This window comes from Engystomops pustulosus, chromosome 4 (genome assembly GCF_040894005.1).
Source record: "Engystomops pustulosus chromosome 4, aEngPut4.maternal, whole genome shotgun sequence".
NCBI classification, from domain to species: Eukaryota; Metazoa; Chordata; class Amphibia; order Anura; family Leptodactylidae; genus Engystomops; species Engystomops pustulosus.
In genome coordinates, this window is record NC_092414.1 from 215,587,169 (window position 1) to 215,607,376 (window position 20,208).

The following is a 20,208-nucleotide window of genomic DNA, read 5'->3' on the forward strand; positions in this document are numbered from 1 at the left end:
AAATAAATTCAAACTTCAGATCTTTAGCCAGACACCAAAATAAGAACTCTACCTCATTCTCCAAAATGTATCCATCAAATCCAGAGACTAAAAAATAAAATGCAGCGTTGATGCTTTGTTCATCCTACCTCCCAAACAATGTAACTTCCACATAATGTTCAGAGCATCTGATATTTCCACAGTCGCGTGGTATCGGGCGCTCAAGGATACTCACGACCTCCGATGTCCGATTGGTATCAGATTTTTTATTGTTTAAAAAAAAAATTTTTTTTACATAAAATATACCGTTGCAACGCGTTTCGGTCCGGTACTCGGACCTTCTTCAGGCAGTGTATACAAATTTTCTTAGTTGATTGTAACATATATAGCAGTATACCGGATATGAAGGTTGTCGGTATCGGTATATGCTTCCGGTTCAGAGTGTTAACGGCGTCGGTACGAACCATAATACAGACATAAAAACATATAAATTACAATAAAACTTACAATAAGAATCAATACATAGTAGACATTAGCATATTAGGTACCCATCTGTAGCTATATCATTGTTTTTAACGATCCGTGTGATCGAAAGCTGGGATGAGTACTTCCGGTCATATATAGAGAATCCTTCTCTATGTGTAAGTGGTACTACAATCTTAAGAGGATTTTAGACTAAAAACTCATATTATATGTGGGGGGGGGGGCTGAGGTGCTTATCTAGATGGATGAACTATTATCCCGGGCAAGTTTTGCGGGGAGTCTTTCGGCTTTTTGGACATGATCTATTCCCTAGCCGGTTGCCATGGTGATCGCGAACGCTCTCTACCTGTCAATAAGATCAGAGGTTCTACGGAGGCCCGGAGTGGTCAAAAAGCCATTCGGAAGGGTCGAGACTTTGAAAGCAGGTGGCGTTTCGTGGTAAATGGTTTATATATAAATATGGAAAATAGATACGCGAAGTTCTGAAAAGGAGAGGAGGTTCCGGACAGTTAAAGGTAAGAGTCATTTTTTTCCATGGTGAAGATATAGGCTAGGATTAAGTCTTTATATTGATTCGATCACTTCATTTAGACCAAAAGGATGGAGGGTACTGAGTTTAAAAATCCAGTAGGATTCTCTCCTATTTAGGGTTTTTACTCTATTTTTGACATCGGTCGGAATTTGTTCTATTGGAATTACTGAGATAGCTCCAAAGTTTTTTTCATGTTCCAACAGTAGATGTTTAGATAGGCTGTGTTTTAAAAAGCCTATCTTCGTTTTATGTCTATGACCGTTCATCCGGACTCTAAGTGTCTGAACGGTACGACCCACATATTGTAAGCCACAGCTGCAGTTTATTAAATATATAACGTAGTCTGAGGCACATGATAAATCTTGTTTGATATTAAAAACATCTCCTGTACTATTTGATGAGAACGTGGTGATTCCATCTTGAATCATATCGCAGCACATGCATTTTTTATGCTTGCATTTTTTGATTCCAGGTATTAATTGTTTTATAGTGTTTTTCGTCTTGGCTTTCCGTAATCTACTGGGTGCTATTATGCTTTTTATTGTTGTTGCTTTCCTAAAGGTGATTCTTGCATGCTGAATATATATCTGATGCTCTGAACATACGAAATACCATCCCCGGTGACCCTGGAACACGGAGGACGGGCTACAATCCAGATCGAGCGGCCGGATACACAAGACCAAAAAATACTACATGCTGTTATTGATCACCGAATAGGTGAGAGTCCACCTGGACAAACCCTTTTATATATATCTCTCATCACCCTAGATAATGCACTAGGAGAGCGCTCTTGTCTCTTTGTTCCCTTCTTTGTCTCTCTCCTGTCACCCCGGAGGGAGTCTGCATTGTGTGCATACCCCACCTTGCTCCCAGGATTCATATATACTTCCACATAATGCTACTGATTCCACTCATTAAAAAAAAAAAAATAAACTCTACAAACAAAATGCAACGCTCACCCACTTACAATAATGGAAACACATACATTTTTTACATTCAAAACTATTCCAGGACAATTTTGGCTGTTTAATCTACCGATCTATTTGATACATCAAGTCCCAACTCTTCTTCCCCAACGTAGCTTGGAGGTTGATAAGAGCCATCAACTTTTTGTCCCCAGTTATGGGAGAAGCTGCAGTAAGCCGTAATACTGTGCACCTGCTCTGTAATCATTTCACCTGTTTGAACTCATTACCTGTATATAAGACACCTGTTCATACACTCAATCAGGCAGACAACAGGCAGAAGCTTGGTGAGAAGACAACAACTATTGGCAAAATTATTGGAAAATGGATAATACATAGGACATAGTATAACTGGAACGGGTGCAAAAGAGAGCAACCAGGATTATTAGGGGAATGGGGGGACTAGAATAGACTGACAGATTACAAAATTTGGGATTATTCAGTTAAGAAAAAAGACGACTGAGGGGAGACCTCATTACAATGTACAAATACCTGAACGGACAGTACAGGGATCTCTCCAAAGATCTTTTTATACCTAGGCCTGTGACCAGGACAAGGGGGAATCCTCTGCGCCTAGAGGAGAGGCGATTTTACCATCACCATGGCTCTACCATCCTCTACACCTAGAGAAGAGGAGGTTCTACCATCACCATAGACAGGAGGCATCCTCTACCCCTAGAGGAGAGGTGGTTCTAACATCACCATAGACAGGGGGCATCCTCTACACCTAGAGGAGAGGAGGTTCTACCATCACCATAGACAGTGGGCATCCTCTACACCTAGAGGAGAAGAGGTTCTACCATCACCATAGACAAGAGGCATCCTCTACGCCTAGAGGAGAGGAGATTCTACCATCACCATAGACAGGGGGGCATCCTCTACGCCTAGAGGAGGTTCTACCATCACCTTAGACAGGGGCATCCTCTACACCTAGAGGAGAGAAGATTCTACCATCACTATAGACAGGGGTCATCCTCTACACCTAGAGGAGAGAAGATTCTACCATCACCATAGACAGGGGGCATCCTCTACACCTAGAGGAGAGGAGGTGCTACCATCACCATAGACAGGGGGCATCCTCTACACCTAGAGGAGAGAAGATTCTACCATCACCATAGACAGGGGGCATCCTCTACACCTAGAGGAGAGGAGGTGCTACCATCACCATAGACAGGGGGCATCCTCTACACCTAGAGGAGAGAAGATTCTACCATCACTATAGACAGGGGTCATCCTCTACACCTAGAGGAGAGGAGGTTCTACCATCACTATAGACAGGGGGCATCCTCTACACCTAGAGGAGAAGAGGTTCTACCATCACCATAGAAAAGGGGCATCCTCTACGCCTAGAGGAGAGGAGATTCTACCATCACCATAGACAGAGGGGCATCCTCTACGCCTAGAGGAGGTTCTACCATCACCTTAGACAGGGGCATCCTCTACACCTAGAGGAGAGGAGTTTCTACCATCACTATAGACAGGGGTCATCCTCTACACCTAGAGGAGAGGAGGTTCTACCATCACTATAGACAGGGGGCATCCTCTACACCTAGAGGACAGGAGGTTCTACCATCACCATAGACAGGGGGAATCCTCTACACCTAGAGGAAAGGAGGCTCTACCATCACCATAGACAGGGGTCATTCTCTACACCTAGAGGAGAGGAGGTTCTACCATCACCATAGACAGGGGCCATCCTCTACATCTAGAGGAGAGGCGGCTCTACCATCACCATAGACAGTGGGAATCCTCTACATCTACAGGAGAGGAGGTTTTATCATCACCATAGACAGGGGGCCTCCTCTACACCTAGAGGACAGGAGGTTCTACCATCACCATAGACAGGGGGCATCCTCTACACCTAGAGGAGAGGAGGTTCTACCATCACCATAGACTGGGGGAATCCTCTTTATCTAGAGGAAAGGAGGTTCTACCATCACCATAGACAAGGGTCATTCTCTACACCTAGAGGAGAGGAGCTTCTACCATCACTATAGACAGGGGCCATCCTCTACATCTAGAGGAGAGGTGGCTCTACCATCACCATAGACAGGGGGAATCCTTTACATCTACAGGAGAGGAGGTTCTATCATCACCATAGACAGGGGGCATCCTCTACACCTAGTAGAGATGCGGTTCAACCATCACCATAGACAGGGGACATCCTCTACACCTAGAGGAGAGGATGTTCCGCCATCACCATAGACACGAGGCATCCTCTGCACCTAGAGGAGATGAGGTTCTACCATCACCATAGACAGGGGGCATCCTCTACACCTAGAGGACAGGAGGTTCTACCATCACCATAGACAGGGGGCATCCTCTACACCTAGAGGAGAGGAGGTTCTACCATCACCATAGACTGGGGGAATCCTCTTTATCTAGAGGAAAGGAGGTTCTACCATCACCATAGACAAGGGTCATTCTCTACACCTAGAGGAGAGGAGCTTCTACCATCACTATAGACAGGGGCCATCCTCTACATCTAGAGGAGAGGTGGCTCTACCATCACCATAGACAGGGGGAATCCTTTACATCTACAGGAGAGGAGGTTCTATCATCACCATAGACAGGGGGCATCCTCTACACCTAGTAGAGATGCGGTTCTACCATCACCATAGACAGGGGACATCCTCTACACCTAGAGGAGAGGAGGTTCCACCACCACCATAGACACGGGGCATCCTCTACACCTAGAGGAGAGGACGTTCTACCATCACCATAGACAGGGGACATCCTCTACACCTAGAGGAGAGGAGGTTCTACCATTACCATAGACAGGGGGCATCCCCTACACCTAGAGGAGAGTAGGTTCTACCATCACCATAGACAAAGGTTCTTTACTGTAAGAGCAGTGAGACTATGGATCTCTCTGCCGCAGGAGGTTGTTATGGTGGACTCTATGTACATGTTCAAGAGAGGCCTGGATGCCTTTCTGCAGAGAAAAAATATCACAGGTTACGGGTAAAAAACATTTAATTCTTAAAGTTTAGACTTTTTCCGGCCCTATAAACTATGATACTATGATACTATTAATGCTCAATGGAGACAGGATGACTGAACCCTATTGAATGGAGGGTGGATGGGGCCATGTACTGTAAAATTTTGGCCAGCAACCTCCTTCACTCAGCAAGAGCATTAATGATGTGTTGTATTTGGGTCTTGCAGCAGGACAATGACATGAAACAGGACAACTAACAAGTGGCTCTGAAGAAAGCATTGTAAGGCCCCGCAGTAGCATTGCCAGTCTTCTGACTTGAACCCATTATAAATTCTTTAGCGAGAGCTAAAACTCAACATTGCCCAGGGACAGCCCAGAAGCCTGAAAGATCTGGAGAAGATCTGTACGGAGTAGTGGAGCACAATCCCTGCCTCAGTGTATGCAAACTACAAGAACTACAGGAAGCGTTTGACCTCTGTGATAGCAAACAAAGGTTTCTGTAAAAAACTTGAATGAAGACCAGAAGATGTCCTGATAGAGACAGAAAGTCTGAGAACCTACTGCACATGGACATAGTGTCCAAAGAACTTTCCTTCTTGATGTGACCTTGCTAAATATCTCTTTTGCTCCTTAGTCCTTTATGATGAATAATAATAAGTTACATCTGGAATGCCAAACTCGTGAGAAGACGAAGAAGGGTTTTAGCGATATGGTAGATTATTTTCAGCATGTCCTGAGGAAAATTGCTTTGGCCTGAATGCCTCAGACTATGGTGGTTTCACAAGGAGAAGGCCGTGGTCTATTGGTTGGAGCCACCATGACCCAGCCTTAAGAATTTAACTACTTAAACGTTATGAAGAGTTGCAGATGGATAGTCCTGTGCTCCAGTTAGGTTCCTTCTTGGATCATGTAACGTAGATTTCCTTATAGAGAGAGAATCAAATATTTGGTGGCCTAAATTCTTGCTATTAGTGGCATTGGTACTGTGTCAAATGTATCGGGTAGGTAAAATTGAAAACTCTCAGCCATTTCACCCAAAAGTTTTAGGTATTTGTAAATGCTATTTAAGGTACAGTACTAGGGAAGATTTCATTGGTTGGAGCGTTGATGGCTTCAGAAGGAGAAGGACATGGTTGTATGCACCTACCATGACCCAGCCTAAACAAGGTAACGCCTTAAGAAAAGTTGTAGAGGATTATTCCTGTGCACCAGTTTTATTCCACTTATAGTGAGAGAATCAAATATTTGGTGGCCTCAGTACTTGCTACGAATGACATGGGTACAGTGTCAAACAAAGCACGTAGGTAAAACTGAAAACTTTCAGCCGTTTCACCAACATTTTTAGGTATTCATAAATGCTATTAAAGGTACAATACTGGGAAAGATTCCATTGGTGGGAGCATTGGTGTTTTCAGAAGGAGAAGGACATGGTTGAATGCCTCCACCATGTCCCAGCCTTAAGAAAAGTTGTAGAGGATTATTCCTGTGCACCAGTTTGATTCTACTTATAGTGAGAGAATCAAATATTTGGTGGCTTCATTTCTTGCTACCAATGGCATGGGTACAGTGTCAAACGAAGCAGGTAGGTAAAATTGAAAACTTTCAGCCGTTTCACCAAAATTTTTTAGGTATTCATAAATGCTATTAAAGGTACAATACTAGAAAAAATTCCATTGGTTGGAGCGTTGGTGGTTTCAGAAGGAGAAGGACATGGTTGAATGCCTCCACCATGTCCCAGCCTTAAGAAGGTAATGCCTTAAGCCTTAAGAACGGTTGTAGAGGATTATTCCTTTGCACCAGTTAGGTTCCTTCTTGGACCATGTAACTAAGATCCTCTTATAGCGAGGGAATCAAATATTTGGTGGGGTACTATGCAGGTATCAAAGCAGGTCGGTAAAATTAAAAACTTTCATCCATTTCATGAAACTTTTAGGTATTTGTAAATGCTATTTAAGGTACAGTACTAGGGAAGATTCCATTGGTTGGAGCGTTGGTGGCTTCAGAAGGTGAAGGACCATACTAGGAAAGATCCATTGGTGGAAGTGTTGGGGGTTTCAGAAGGATCTCTCCCTGCCTTAAGCTTTAAGAATGGTTGTAGAGGATTATTCCTGTGCACCAGTTAGGTTCCTTCTTGGACCATGTAACTAAGATCCTCTTATAGCGAGAGAATCGAATATTAGGTGGCCTTAATTCTTGCTACCAATACTATGGGTACTATGTGAAACACAGCAAGTAGGTAAAATTGAAAACTTTCAGCCATTTCATGAAACTTTTAGGTATTTGTAAATGCTATTATGGGTAAAGAACTAGGGAAGATTCTATTGGTCTAAGTGTTACCAATCACCATGTGTCCCCTATCAGATGATCCTGTGGATAAAGGGTGACTTTCCCAATATTTGCAGCTTAGGATCTAATTTTGATTTATCTCTTATCTACATAAAATGTATGTTAGGCTTGAATAGGATTAAAAAAGGACAATTACGTGAATCACTTATGTTCACAATTATGTGATCTCCGAGGACCAGTAATCCCCTCCTAGAGACACAAGCAGCGCTCTATATATAGAAGAACAATTATCTCATCCCGACGGAGGAAATTCAGAGTTATTACATGTTCATTTGGGATCAAGAATGTCCTTCTAATGTGTGTATATATATATGTATATAACACGATAACTGTCCTGCTCAGCGCATGGGCCGGAGCCTCAATACAATGAGGTATGTCAAGTATTATTATTTTTATTATTATTATTTTTATGTTTATCTTTACATACATTTTACAAAATTTTAAATGATATATTATTTATCGTAAGGAAAAATATTGTATGTTCAATGCTCTCGATGCCACATCAATTAATCAAAATAAATATAAAATAAATAAAATATTTTTTTTAAAACAATCATTTAAAAAAAAGGAGCATAAAATAAAATCGTATTTTATTTTACACCTATTTTGATATATTTTTAAATAACAGAGGATATAAAATGCCTAATTCTCACAGGTAAATAAATCTTAGGAATGTAAAATAAGACACAATCCAACATATTGAACAAAGTTGTATTTTTATCACAATATATGTATTACTTTTTTTTAATTATTATTATTATTATTATTATTATTATACTTTCTAATGTTGTGAGACAGATTTACCGTATATACTCGTGTATAAGCCGAGTTTTTCAGCACAAAAAATGTGCTGAAAAACCTAATCTCGGCTTATACACGAGTTAATTAAAAAAAAAACCATGAGTTAATAAAAAAAAAAAATGAATACTCACCCTCCGGCTCCCGGTCCTCGGCGGCGGCTCCTGGTCCTCGGCGGCAGCTCCCGATCCTCTGCGGCGGCTTTTCTCTTCGATCTTCACGTGCCGGCAGTCGCGTCTATGCGACTTGCCGGCGGGCGCACAATATGATGTAGCGGTGTCGCCGCTGATGACGTCATCAGCGGCGACACCGCCGCATCGCACTGTGCGCCCGCTGGCAAGTCGCATGGACGCGACTGCCGGCATGTGAAGATCGAAGAGAGAAGCCGCCACAATGGATCGGGAGCTGCCGCCGAGGACCGGGAGGCGCCGCCCAGGACCAGGAGCCGCCGCCGAGGACCGGGAGCCGCCACTTCAAATCAAAGGTGAGTATCGTCGGAGGGTGAGTTATAAGTTTATTTTTTTATTATACTGAGGGCAGGCTGTATACTTTTTGGGGCAGGCTGTATACTTCATGGGGGCAGGCTGTATACTTCATGGGGGCAGGCTGTATACTTCATGGGGGCAGGCTGTATACTTCATGGGGGCAGGCTGATTGTATACTACTTGGGAAAGGCTGTATACTACAGGGGGCTAGCTGGCTGTATACTACACCCTCGGCTTATACTCGAGTCAATAGGTTTTCCCATTTTTTTTGTGGTAAAATTAGGGGTCTCGGCTTATACTCGGGTCGGCTTATACTCGAGTATATATACGGTACTTTCAAGAATTATTAATTTATAATATATTTATAATAATATTTTAGATAATTTATATAATATTTATGATACCTATTATACATTTTGGAATTTTTACTTTTGTTTACTTACTATACCCTGTTGTATATTTTACATATCCTTCCACCACCAGGTTGGAGATGCTTTTCTACAAGACACTATGGTCGCTCATGCAGTATTACCTTATCTCGGCCGTACAAGTTGCGGGACAGAGCTGTACCCTAGATGCCCAGGATGAGACCGGCATATTGTGGGGTGGAGACATCGTAATTGGCGCAGTATTAACTTTACATGTGGACAAATTAAATAATAATATATCCTTCAGAGAGAAGCCGGGACCCACCATCTGTAGAAGGTAAACATTTACGGATTTGTTCCTGTAGCCTAAAATACGATTGATTGGGTCTTAAATTTTTATATTGACCCACAATCCTCAAGACCATTCCAATAGTGGGACATGGCTACATTTCACTTGTGCTTTCCTACCAACCCCAGTGATTGGACATTGGTCATACAAGGCAGAGCACTGAAATTCTGAAGATATCATGTGGCTATGCCTTAAAGTGAACCTGTCACCAGGAATGCGGTTTTTAGCTGGTGACTGCTTCCGATAGCTTATGCCATGAAGATTTTAAAAATGCCAGCATCTGGCTCATGATCAGGCTCTAAATCCTACCTTACATGAGCAGGTTAATGTAGCAATTAAGCCTGATTGGGTACACCAAATAAGATTATGGGACCCACTGTTCATTAGCTACTAGCATTTAGCCCCTAGTAGCCCCAAATTAATTTATTTTTGCTGGATTTTTGTATCCCCTTGCATCTACCGCTTGTATGCGTCTGTGTTTCTCCGTGTATTCTTCCTCTACTCCACATCATACCCAACCCTCCCCTACCTGCTCAATGCACATGACAGGAAGTGGGGAGGGGGAAGAGGAGAGGAGACTGACACAGGCACACACAAGGCAGCTGCCCTTCCCCCAGGACTTACCACACGCTGCTGGCAGGGAGCCGGCTAATGTAAAATAAACTTATACAAATTACTGAAATAATTCAGAATGCTGACAAAGACATTTTTAAAAGCAGCATAACATTGGCTATTGGAACAAGTTGCCAGCAAAAAATGACATTCCTAGTGACAGGTTCACTTTAAAGTCCTAAAATTAACCCATGTTAATATAACTACCATTGTAAAATAACTTAATGGATAAAATCCAGCAAAGAGACCTTTTGGGATGAAGGAGTGTACATCTGCCATCCCCAGGGTTGAACTGGACCACCAGAGACCCAATGATCCTGCATTGGACTCTGACTCTAATCTGTTAAAGGGATACAAAAATAAATTAATTTGGGGCTACTAGGGGCTAAATCCTAGTGGTTAATGAAATGTGGGTCCCATAATCTTATTTGATGAGCCTCAATTCCTACATTGACCTGTTCATGTAAGGTTGAATTTAGAGCCTGATCATGAGCTCCAAAGTAAAAATGTGAAGCAACAGGATGGAGAAGGGACCTGAAATATTTAGCAAAGCTTCAGCAAATCAAATCTTGAATTCTTTACTCATCTCTAATTTGAAGTCACTGACTGGCATCAACAATGCTGTACCATGGGTGAATGGGCAGAGCTAGAGATGACCAGTGTTTGACCATAGTCTTGACTTGCCCTGTCTGGCATGTCATGGGACATCGGAGCTGCAACTGATTAGCCAATCAATGGTTTAGGAGGGGCATGTTGCCAAGACTCAAGTCATTTATTGCTTTGGTTTTTCGTGATGAAACCTGTAGCTGGTGGCCACATGCAAATCATTCCTATACAATGGGGTCAATCCATATGCTTAACTTTGGCTGCAAGCTACACAACAATAGGGGTTTTGGTAATCAGTCGTTTCACTTCATTACAAAGAGATTATGAACTGGATCATTTAGCTTTATTCTCTGATCTGTCGGGCAATTATCTGAGTATTTGAGCAATCTAACCAATCATTGTTTCCAATTCTTATAGATTGCAGCTGGATAAATATCTGCAGCTACAGACCATAAGATATGCGATGAAGGAAATTAATGATAATCCCAACTTTCTGCCCAACATCACTTTGGGCTTTCAGATTTACGACTCTTGTCGAGTTCTTCAGAAGGAACTTGAAGGCGCTTTATGGATGATAACAGGACGGGATAAAGCTATACCCAACTACCAGTGCCAAAAGAGGAATAACCTGGCCGCTTTCATTGGCTTCAGCACATCAACGTTCTCCATACTCATGGCTCATATACTGAGCATTATCAGGTATCCACAAGTAGGTTGAAATGTTTTTGAAATCATTTTACATTTTGGCCTTAAGAGCATGTCCACAATTTCAACAGCAGTAGCCAATATTGTACATTGGTAAGGGCAGCCGTGATCAATAAAATTTTGTACAACCATCAGAATTATCTAATGACTTTAATTGCCGGTGGGAACACATAACTTTTTGTTCATTTGTTTCTAAATGAAGAAATGTTAATATAAAGCAATGTTTATGTGAATAATAATAATAATAATCTTTATTTATATAGCGCCATCAAATTCCGTAGCGCTTTACAAATCATAGGGGACATATACAACTATATTACATTACAAAGAACAAACAGTCATATGGAACAATAGGAGTGAGGGCCCTGCTCACAAGAGCTTACAGTCTATGAGGATGAGGGGGTGACACAAGAGCTTACAGTCTATGAGGATGAGGGGATGACACAAGAACTTACAGTCTATGAGGATGAGGGGGTGACACAGGAGCTTACAGTCTATGAGGATGAGAGGGTGACACAGGAGCTTACAGTCTATGAGGATGAGGGGGTGACACAAGAGGTTGTATAATGGTCCAGCCATTCTTTATAAGGGAACAATATAAAATAATTTAATAAATAATTTACTAAACAACGATGTTGCTGCTTGGACCAGCCATCAGCCGCCATCTTATTTACAGGGTCCTAGTGTAGTGTGAAGGGTAAAGAGTGAATTATACTGTGCAGATGTAATTTATTTCACACATACTAAACTTTCTCTAGTTGAACTTGAGCAGAGAAGGGTGTAGGGATCCAGAGAAGTCACACTTTTGCAGTTTCCTACAAGCCCCATCATGCCTTGTGTGTACTTCTGCTCTGGTCCTGATATTGTAGTCTCCTTCAACCTTGTTGCTGTTCTTACAGTGTGCACAATAATTCTATATACAGTGACTCCCAGTTCAGCAGCCAGTAACCCCCTCCCAGCTCTAAGGTTCTCTTACCCCTGCTACAAAGAAGGTGGTAGTTATTTATGCAAACTATGTGGTAACAAGTTTCCCCAGGGACGTCAGTGTCCTTATATGTACCAAGGGTAGATGCAGTACTGCTGCATGGTCTACGCTGAGTGTAATGGTCACACAGCAGGAGGCCACAAGATGGAAAGATACAGTTTGCGGAGATGGAAACACTCGTCTACGTCTGGCAGTGCATTTCAATAGGTACCTTTTCCCGGTGTATACACTGAGTATATGTAGAAAACTAGGTGTGAACCTTGCCTGCCAGTATATAATTGTGTTATCGATCTGTAAATTAGGGCTTATCGATAAGAGAATGGTCACTCATGGATGAGGTCAATCATGGATCCGACAACACAATTATCAGCCTTAAAGGCCCAATAAAATCCAACTTTATATAGTCTGCTTAGGAATAATTAACTTAATACTGTGTCTGTTGTTAGGAGGTTGAGTCCACAATTTACGATGCTTTATTATATATTAAATTAGAAATTAGTTTGTATCATTCCCGTCCAGATGTATGTGGCATGAGGTGGCTGAAGAAGAGTGAAGAAATAAGGTGATACCTATTTGAGGCTAACTGGGTATTTGATGGTGGAGCTTTCGAGAATACTAGTTCTCTTCGTCAGACATGATGTTGCATGTCTGATGAAGAGAACTAGTATTCTCGAAAGCTCACCATCAAATATACCCAGTTAGCCTCAAATAGATATCGTCTGATTTCTTCACTCTTCTTCTGCTGTCCATGGCTACCACGGTACAAATCTACACTACTAGCATGAGGTGGCTGGCCTTTCAAAACATATTGCCCTAAATGTGTCTATGTGTGAACATCAGCTTGAAAAAGGCGAGACAGAGACAGAAAATCAAGCTGACCTATCCACTGGATGAGATCAGCAACTACAGCTTCCAACATAAACGGGTATAAAAAATCTCAGGAAAGTTCTGAAAAATGCATAGAAAAAAATATAGCAACCACCAAAAAGCAATAGATTTTTTTTTTAAATATTGTTGTCTCTTCTTCTTACTGTAGATTAGCCATGTTTCCACCAGCTCCCTTCTAAGTGATCGGACTCAGTTCCCTTTCTTTCTCCGTACTGCCCCGAGTGATGCTTTCCAGTCCAAAGGATTGGCCCAGCTGATGCTACATTTCCAATGGACTTTGGTAGGGATGATCGCCGATTCCAACGATTATGGATATCAGGGCATTCAGGGGGTGAGAAAGGCATTCATCCGATCTGGAGCCTGTGTGGAATTTTTAGAGTATGTGCAGAACAACCGTCCAGATCGAAACTTTCCACGTATCATCCAGGCCATCAAAAAGTCCAAAGCCAAGACTATAATTATCTTTGCATCGGATGTTGACATTATCCTGATGTTTGAGGAATTTCTACGTCACAATATCACAGGAAAACTCTGGGTGGCCAGCGAAGGTTGGGCGACATCTAACTTGATTTTAGTTGATAGATATTCCAAGGTCCTTGCTGGAACGATTGGCTTTACGTACTCTAGAGAACACGTTCCAGGATTACTGGACTTTATTGAGAATTTCAATTACTCTAAAGTTTCCCAAGAGATTTGGGATGGAATGTTTTGGGAAGACATTGTTGGTTGTGTATTTCTGGACTACAGCAATATGACCTTCAATCGTGAAGGCCCGAAAAGGAACTGTACGATGGATGAAAACCTGGAGCACTTTCATATAAGCCTCAATAACGTAACCAATGTAGGGATTATACATAACCTTTACAATGCTATATATGTGATAGCAAAGGCGATGCACGACCTGAGTTCCTGTAGGCCCGGAGAAGGACCTTTTCGAAATGGAAGCTGTTCAGACATTTTGGACATTAAGCCATGGCAAGTAAGAAATCTGTTCTTAGAATAAGAAATTACCAAATTAGCTACATCTGATAAACCGTTAGAAATGGATATTATAGTTGGTTATATGTATCACTTATCCACACATGATACAGCTACTAAAGGGATTAGGGTCAGCAGATTCGACCCCATAACATGATGTAGCTGCTCCAAGTGCATTGGTGCTGTGTCCTCACACTGCTGGTCCCTGAGCTCTCTGCAATATACTGCACTATAGCCCCTCTCTGTAAATTATGTAACTTCTGTGATGTCAGACGTTTCAACTTCAGAAGCCTCTACTTAGAGAAAAGGGGCTAAGTGCTCAATTCAAAGTATGTTCACCCTGAATGTTGGCTTGGTTTTTGTGCACAACCGGCATAGTTTTGCCTGCTGGAGTAGCCACCCACCGGATACATCCGGAGGCCTAAGTAACTTGATGTATCCGGTGGGGCTTCCATTTTACACCAACACACGACGAGCCATGGCATATGATAGATCTTTCCCATAGATGCTTTGGTAGATTCACATGGGGTGATAATGGAGTGCCAGAGAGAAACCTGCATGGGGTAAGTCATGCATTACTGCCAGGGTTTTCTTGGAAATGGAGTGTGTCAACCCAACTTCTGTCAAACCGAGGCTTCTTGTTGAAAAATAAATAGCAATCGCAACACTTCAAGCTTGAGAAAACCATGTACATCACGTAATATGATCTGAGCCTTAGATCAGCTTACAGAATCCTGGGCTGGAATGGTTACGTATGTCTGGATTAGAGATGAGCGAGTATACTCGTCCGAGCTTGATGCTCGTTCTAGTATTAAGGTACTCGAAACGGCTCGTTGCTCGGACGAGTATTTCCCCTGCTCGAGATCGAGCATTTAATTAAACAAACACAGTGAAGAACAATGAAGAATAGAATAAAAACAGTGAACACAGGATCATTTAAGTGAAAAACACAGTAAAGAACACAGTGAAGAATAGATTACAGATGTTCGGCACATCTGCTTACTTGTCGGAAGATACACGCGGAACGGGGAGACATCACGCACCAGGGAGACATCGGGCGCAGCAGAGACACATCGGGCGCAGCAGGGAGACATCGCACGCAGCAGGAAGACATCGCGCGCAGCAGGGAGACATCGCGCGCAGCAGGAAGACATCGCGCGCAGCAGGGAGACATCGCGCGCAGCAGGGAGACATCGCGCGCAGCAGGGAGACATCGCGCGCAGCAGGAAGATATCGGGCACCAGGGAGACATCGGGCAGCAGGGAGACATCGGGGAGACTTCAGTGGAAGAAGAGGAGCGGATCCCGGGACAGCGTATCTCCTCTCCCGACAAGTAAGCAGATGTGCCGAACATCTGTAATCTATTCTTCACTGTGTTTTTCACTTAAATGATCCTGTGTTCACTGTTTTTATTCTATTCTTCACTGTTCTCCACATCTGATAACTTGTCGGGAGATAATATACGCGCGGTTTCAGTGCTAAGAACCCCACAGATCACGAAAATTAGGGGTCCGATGGGGTCCCATGTACCTCTGTCGGACCCCTCCTCACACCGTCAGACTAATGGAGCAGACGGCTGCGCATGACTGTTGTGCTCCATTAATCTCTTTGGAGCTGACAGACATTGCCGAGCGCTGCGCTCACCGATCTTCGTCAGCTCCAACGAGATTATCACTGAGACTCCAACTGATCAGCAATTTAGGCCCTATCTCGTGGATTGGGCCTAACTTTTGTTTGTGGGCCTAACCCCTTTAAAGGAAATCTACTTATCAGGATCAACGATTGTAAACCAAGCACCTCTGGTAGAACCTGCTTTCCTTTTAGTTTTTTATGCCTTTGTTTTTACAAAAAAAGGCTTTCAGATTTATGCAAATGAGTCTGAGGTGCTCCAAGTCGCATAACTGTTAATGAAGCCTGGAGCCCCTGATGCTTCTTTGCATAATATTTAAAACCTTTTTTAGTAAAAACAAGGGCATAAAAAGCAAAAAGAAAAACAGATCCTGCCAGAGGGGGCACACACCTGCATGTAAGTGTGCTTGGTTTACCATCCTTGATCCTTTAAGGCTTCTTGTTGAGTGCATGCTCTCAGTTACACCATTAACGGCTCATTCCAAAGTAAACATATGCTGCATAAAAAATATCTTTAAACTGAGGATTATTCACAATTATTTACATTTTTTTTTAAACAAAAAAATTTATTTCTGAAATCTACTACAGGTCTTCTTATAAAACACAGGTGTTTTCTTCAAAAACAGTAAATCTGAGGGTGGGTGGTGTCCCCCCAATAGGTATCCACCCATATTTACTCCTTTAGCTGATGCCACACCAACACCTACCAATTTATTTTTTGAAATATCTAAAGATAAAAAGTTGTGGATTTTTAATTAATAGATTTAATAATCCACATCATGATCATACCAGGTTCTCCATTACATGAAGAAGGTTCGGGTGAAGCTCAGCAGTGGAAGAGACTTGTTTTTTGATGAGAATGGAGATCCCCCTCCCATTTACGATATTGTCAACTGGCAGGTGGACCCAGATGGTTTAATGGCACAGATCACAGTGGGGACATATAACAGCACAGCACCGGATGGAGCAGCCCTGACTATTAACACAAGCTCTATCCAATGGCCGTTGGGAAGTGAGAAGGTAAGAAAAGAAAATTGTGCACAATTTTTATTACATTTTATTGTTCTAATAAGGTTCTAACATTTGCAAAAGTATCTGTCGTCTACGGATTCTCATCAGTTTTCTATTAGTGAGTGGTTGGAGTCAGACGGTAGGTGTTCTCCTTATGGAGATATTGCCAATTAAGGCCACCGTAAAGGCGTGTGGAGACTTAAAGCCATAGATGCTCCACTAGGGAATTCTGGGAAGTATGCAAATATGTTTTCCAAGGTGTTAAACGGAAAACAATGCCGTCTTTAGCTACCTTGTAAGGCAGCCCCCTTAAAACCAAGTATGACCTACAAGAAGTCTAAAAGCATGGTGTGGGATTAAGCCAAACCAGTCTATCTATTCCAGAAGGAACAGACTCCCAACTGTAGACAGAGTCTATTTCGACCTGGTTAGGTCTCCTAAGTACAGCGTAGGGAACTGGATTGGCTGTGTGAGAGGCTATTGTCTAGGGTCAGACGGTAGGTGTTCTCCTTATGTTCTTGTAGACAATTCATGGATAAAACAGGATATTCTGCTCCCTAATTCACACTCACACACAGCAACAGCATAAAGGACATCACAGAGATGCCGTAGTGTTAATAAAGTACTTGGGCCTAGAAAGGAAAATTATTATTAGCGACAGGGCAGTTTCTAGATCATTTAGCCGACATGGCGAATTTCAAAATTTGCCCCTCTCCTGCTGGTGTCCAGCTGTGGTCGGGACAGCACCACCAGCAATGACGGACCATGCAGTGACTGAATGGAAGTATGGAGAGAGGTGACTATAAGAGGTTTATTATTTTTACAGTTCCCCCAAGCACTATGTCCTTTTAGCGGATGGGAGCTCTAACTTCTCCCATGACTCCTGCCCACTTTGTTTGGGAGCCGCGGCCATAGTGAAGGTGTTACAGCAACACAAGCCAGATATTTTGTTGGTGTTGGTGGTGGATGTCAACCACCACCAGAGATAAATGATGGCCTATACTGAGTAAAGGAATTTTTAACCCCTTACCGACATGTGACGTAATAGTAGGTCACATGACGGCTGTGGGTGCATTGAGAGGGCTCTCCATACAAGTTGGGTGTTTGGTGCATATTGAGGAAACCACCCATCGGTGCTTGCAGGTGTTAGCTCTTCGATCACCGCCGGTAAAGCTGCCATATTGGCTTAGATCGTTGAGCCCTGTGACGTCATTAGGGAACAATCATCTGTTTCCATGAACACCATTGTAAGACCTGTGGCTGTATGATTTCCGGCCATTTGTTATAAATGAGTAGTAAAATACCCATATACTGCTATACTGTAGTATGGGAGTATATGGTAGCATCAATCAGACAACCAAGGATTAAAGTACCCAAGAGGGTCTGAAAAACAGTAAAAAAAAAAGGAAAAAAAAGGAAAATAAAATAAAAATTAAAAAAACTGAAAATTAAAGTCACTCCCTCTTTTCCTAGAATTAATATAAAAATAAACAGTAAAAATCATGAACATGCTAGATATTGCCAAATGTTTTTCACCATTTTGCAACATATAAAAAATGGGATAAAAAAAAGTGATCAAAAAAAGTGATTAAAAAAAAAAGTTATCATAAGGCTGTACAGTGCCCAAAATGGTAGCAATAAAAAAGTCACAACTCGCAAAAATATAATAATAATCCTTTATTTATATAGCACACACAGATTACGGAGCGCTGCACAGAGCTTTGCCAAATTGGTCCCTGTCCCCATGGGGCTCACAATCTAATCAACCTACCAGTATTTTGAGTGTGGGAGGAAACAGGAGGAAACCCAGTATGGGATTTGAACCCAGTACCCCAGCACTGCAAGGCTGTAGTGCTAACCACTGAGCCGCTGTGTTGCCCATTCTTGGATAGCATTAAAGGGAACCTGTCACCAGGGACCTCATTTTCACTAAAGACAGGTTACAGAAGCCCATCACACATTGCACATATTCTGCTTTCTCTTGCATTACAATATAATTGTGTGTTATTACTTACCCTTGCACCCTGACAGAATCCTCTGTGTAGTCCCAGGGGTTGGGCTTTGGTTTGGATGCTTTTCCAAATGTGCCATCGTGTTGTGGCAAAACTAATTTTTTTTCTTGTACAGAAGTTTAGAATTTTTTTAAAATGCATTAAAATGCAATAAAACCTATATGTCAGATATGTAACATTACATATTCATTATAAGTCTAATTCATTTTTAGGTTCCAATCTCGTTATGCAATGAAAGTTGTCCGCCAGGTTTCCGAAAAGCTTCAGTTCCGGGAGAGCCAAGCTGTTGCAACAAGTGCGTTGCCTGCTCCCAGGGAGAGATTTCTAATGAAACTGGTAGGTTTGTTCTGAACTTTTAGGATTAAAAGTAAATTCATTTAAAAAAATAAATAATATATGTTCATAAATCTATTTCCAGATGCAACTTTCTGTTGTAAATGTCCATGGAATCGATGGCCAAGTGAAGAGAAGGACCAATGTCTACTAAAACCAATTGAATTCCTCTCGTATGAAGAGACTTTGGGCATCACCTTGGCTTCCACCAGTGTTACCTCATCCTTTGTCCCTATCGCTATTTTAGGGCTACTGATTTGCCATAAGACCACCCCCATTGTCCGTGCCAACAATTACTCTATCAGTTGCCTTCTTCTCATCTGTCTGTCCCTCTGTTTTCTGAGCTCCTTAGGGTTCATCGGATATCCACAAGTTCAGAAGTGCCTCCTACGTCAAGTAGCCTTCGCGATGGTTTTTGCATTATGTGTCTCATGCATTTTGGCTAAAACTATTCTAGTTATGATTGCCTTTAGAGCTACTAAACCCAACAGTGATTTACGTAGATGGGCCAGTCCTCAGGCATCTTACCTGGTCATTTCCATGGGCTCCATTATACAGTTTATCATCTGTACAATATGGCTTCTCATTTCTCCTCCATTTCCAGAATTTAATACAAAAGCCAAGACTGGAGTCATTGTTATTGAATGTAATGAAGGTTCATCCTTGGTATTTTGGTTTACTTTAGGATATCTTTGTTTCTTGGGGCTAATTAGTTGTCTTGTTGCCTTCCTAGCAAGACAACTTCCAGATAGTTTCAATGAGGCCAAGTTCATAACTTTCAGCATGTTAGCGTTCCTCACCGTATGGGTGTCCTATATCCCGGCTTCATTAAGTACAAGTGGTAAATACACTGTGGCAATGGAGATCTTTGCTATCATGTCATCAACATGGGCCATTATATGTTGTTTGTTCTTTCCTAAATGTTACATTATTTTGTTCCATCCTCATGTAAACTCTAGAAAACACCTCCTTGGGAAACGTATTATGCGAAAGCTCAATTAAAAACTGTTTTTAGAAGAAAAAGTTGTGTCCGTGATTACAAAAAATTTTCACCACATCTTCGGTTATCTGACGCAACTGTGGTTGGTATATCTGAATAGCATATGTGATCCACCAGGCTACAAAATATTTTTTGTTCCCAATCCTGACATTTAGGAGAACTGGAGACACTGACCTCTTGGTACAAGGGTATGGCTTGGGTAT

At 42.1% G+C, this 20,208-nt stretch overlaps 1 protein-coding gene across 1 annotated transcript; it reads left to right on the plus strand.

The window, feature by feature from the left end:
* Positions 1-7,884: 7,884 nt before the first annotated feature.
* LOC140128584 (extracellular calcium-sensing receptor-like) lies at positions 7,885-20,007 on the plus strand. The gene is made up of 8 exons (XM_072150283.1): positions 7,885-7,901; positions 10,882-11,173; positions 12,601-12,716; positions 12,995-13,079; positions 13,191-14,021; positions 16,442-16,669; positions 18,885-19,008; positions 19,091-20,007. Exons 1-8 carry the CDS (start codon positions 7,885-7,887, stop codon positions 20,005-20,007), a joined length of 2,610 nt encoding a protein of 869 aa, XP_072006384.1.
* The last annotated feature ends 201 nt before the right edge of the window (positions 20,008-20,208 follow it).

What these genes read in the sequence shown, in the direction of transcription:
- LOC140128584 (XM_072150283.1), top strand. An exon ending in ACAGCTTCCAACATAAACGG is followed by an intron (nt 13,080 to 13,190) that starts GTATAAAAAATC and finishes TTCTTACTGTAG; the next exon opens with ATTAGCCATGTTTCCACCAG. An exon ending in GGCCGTTGGGAAGTGAGAAG is followed by an intron (nt 16,670 to 18,884) that starts GTAAGAAAAGAA and finishes ATTCATTTTTAG; the next exon opens with GTTCCAATCTCGTTATGCAA.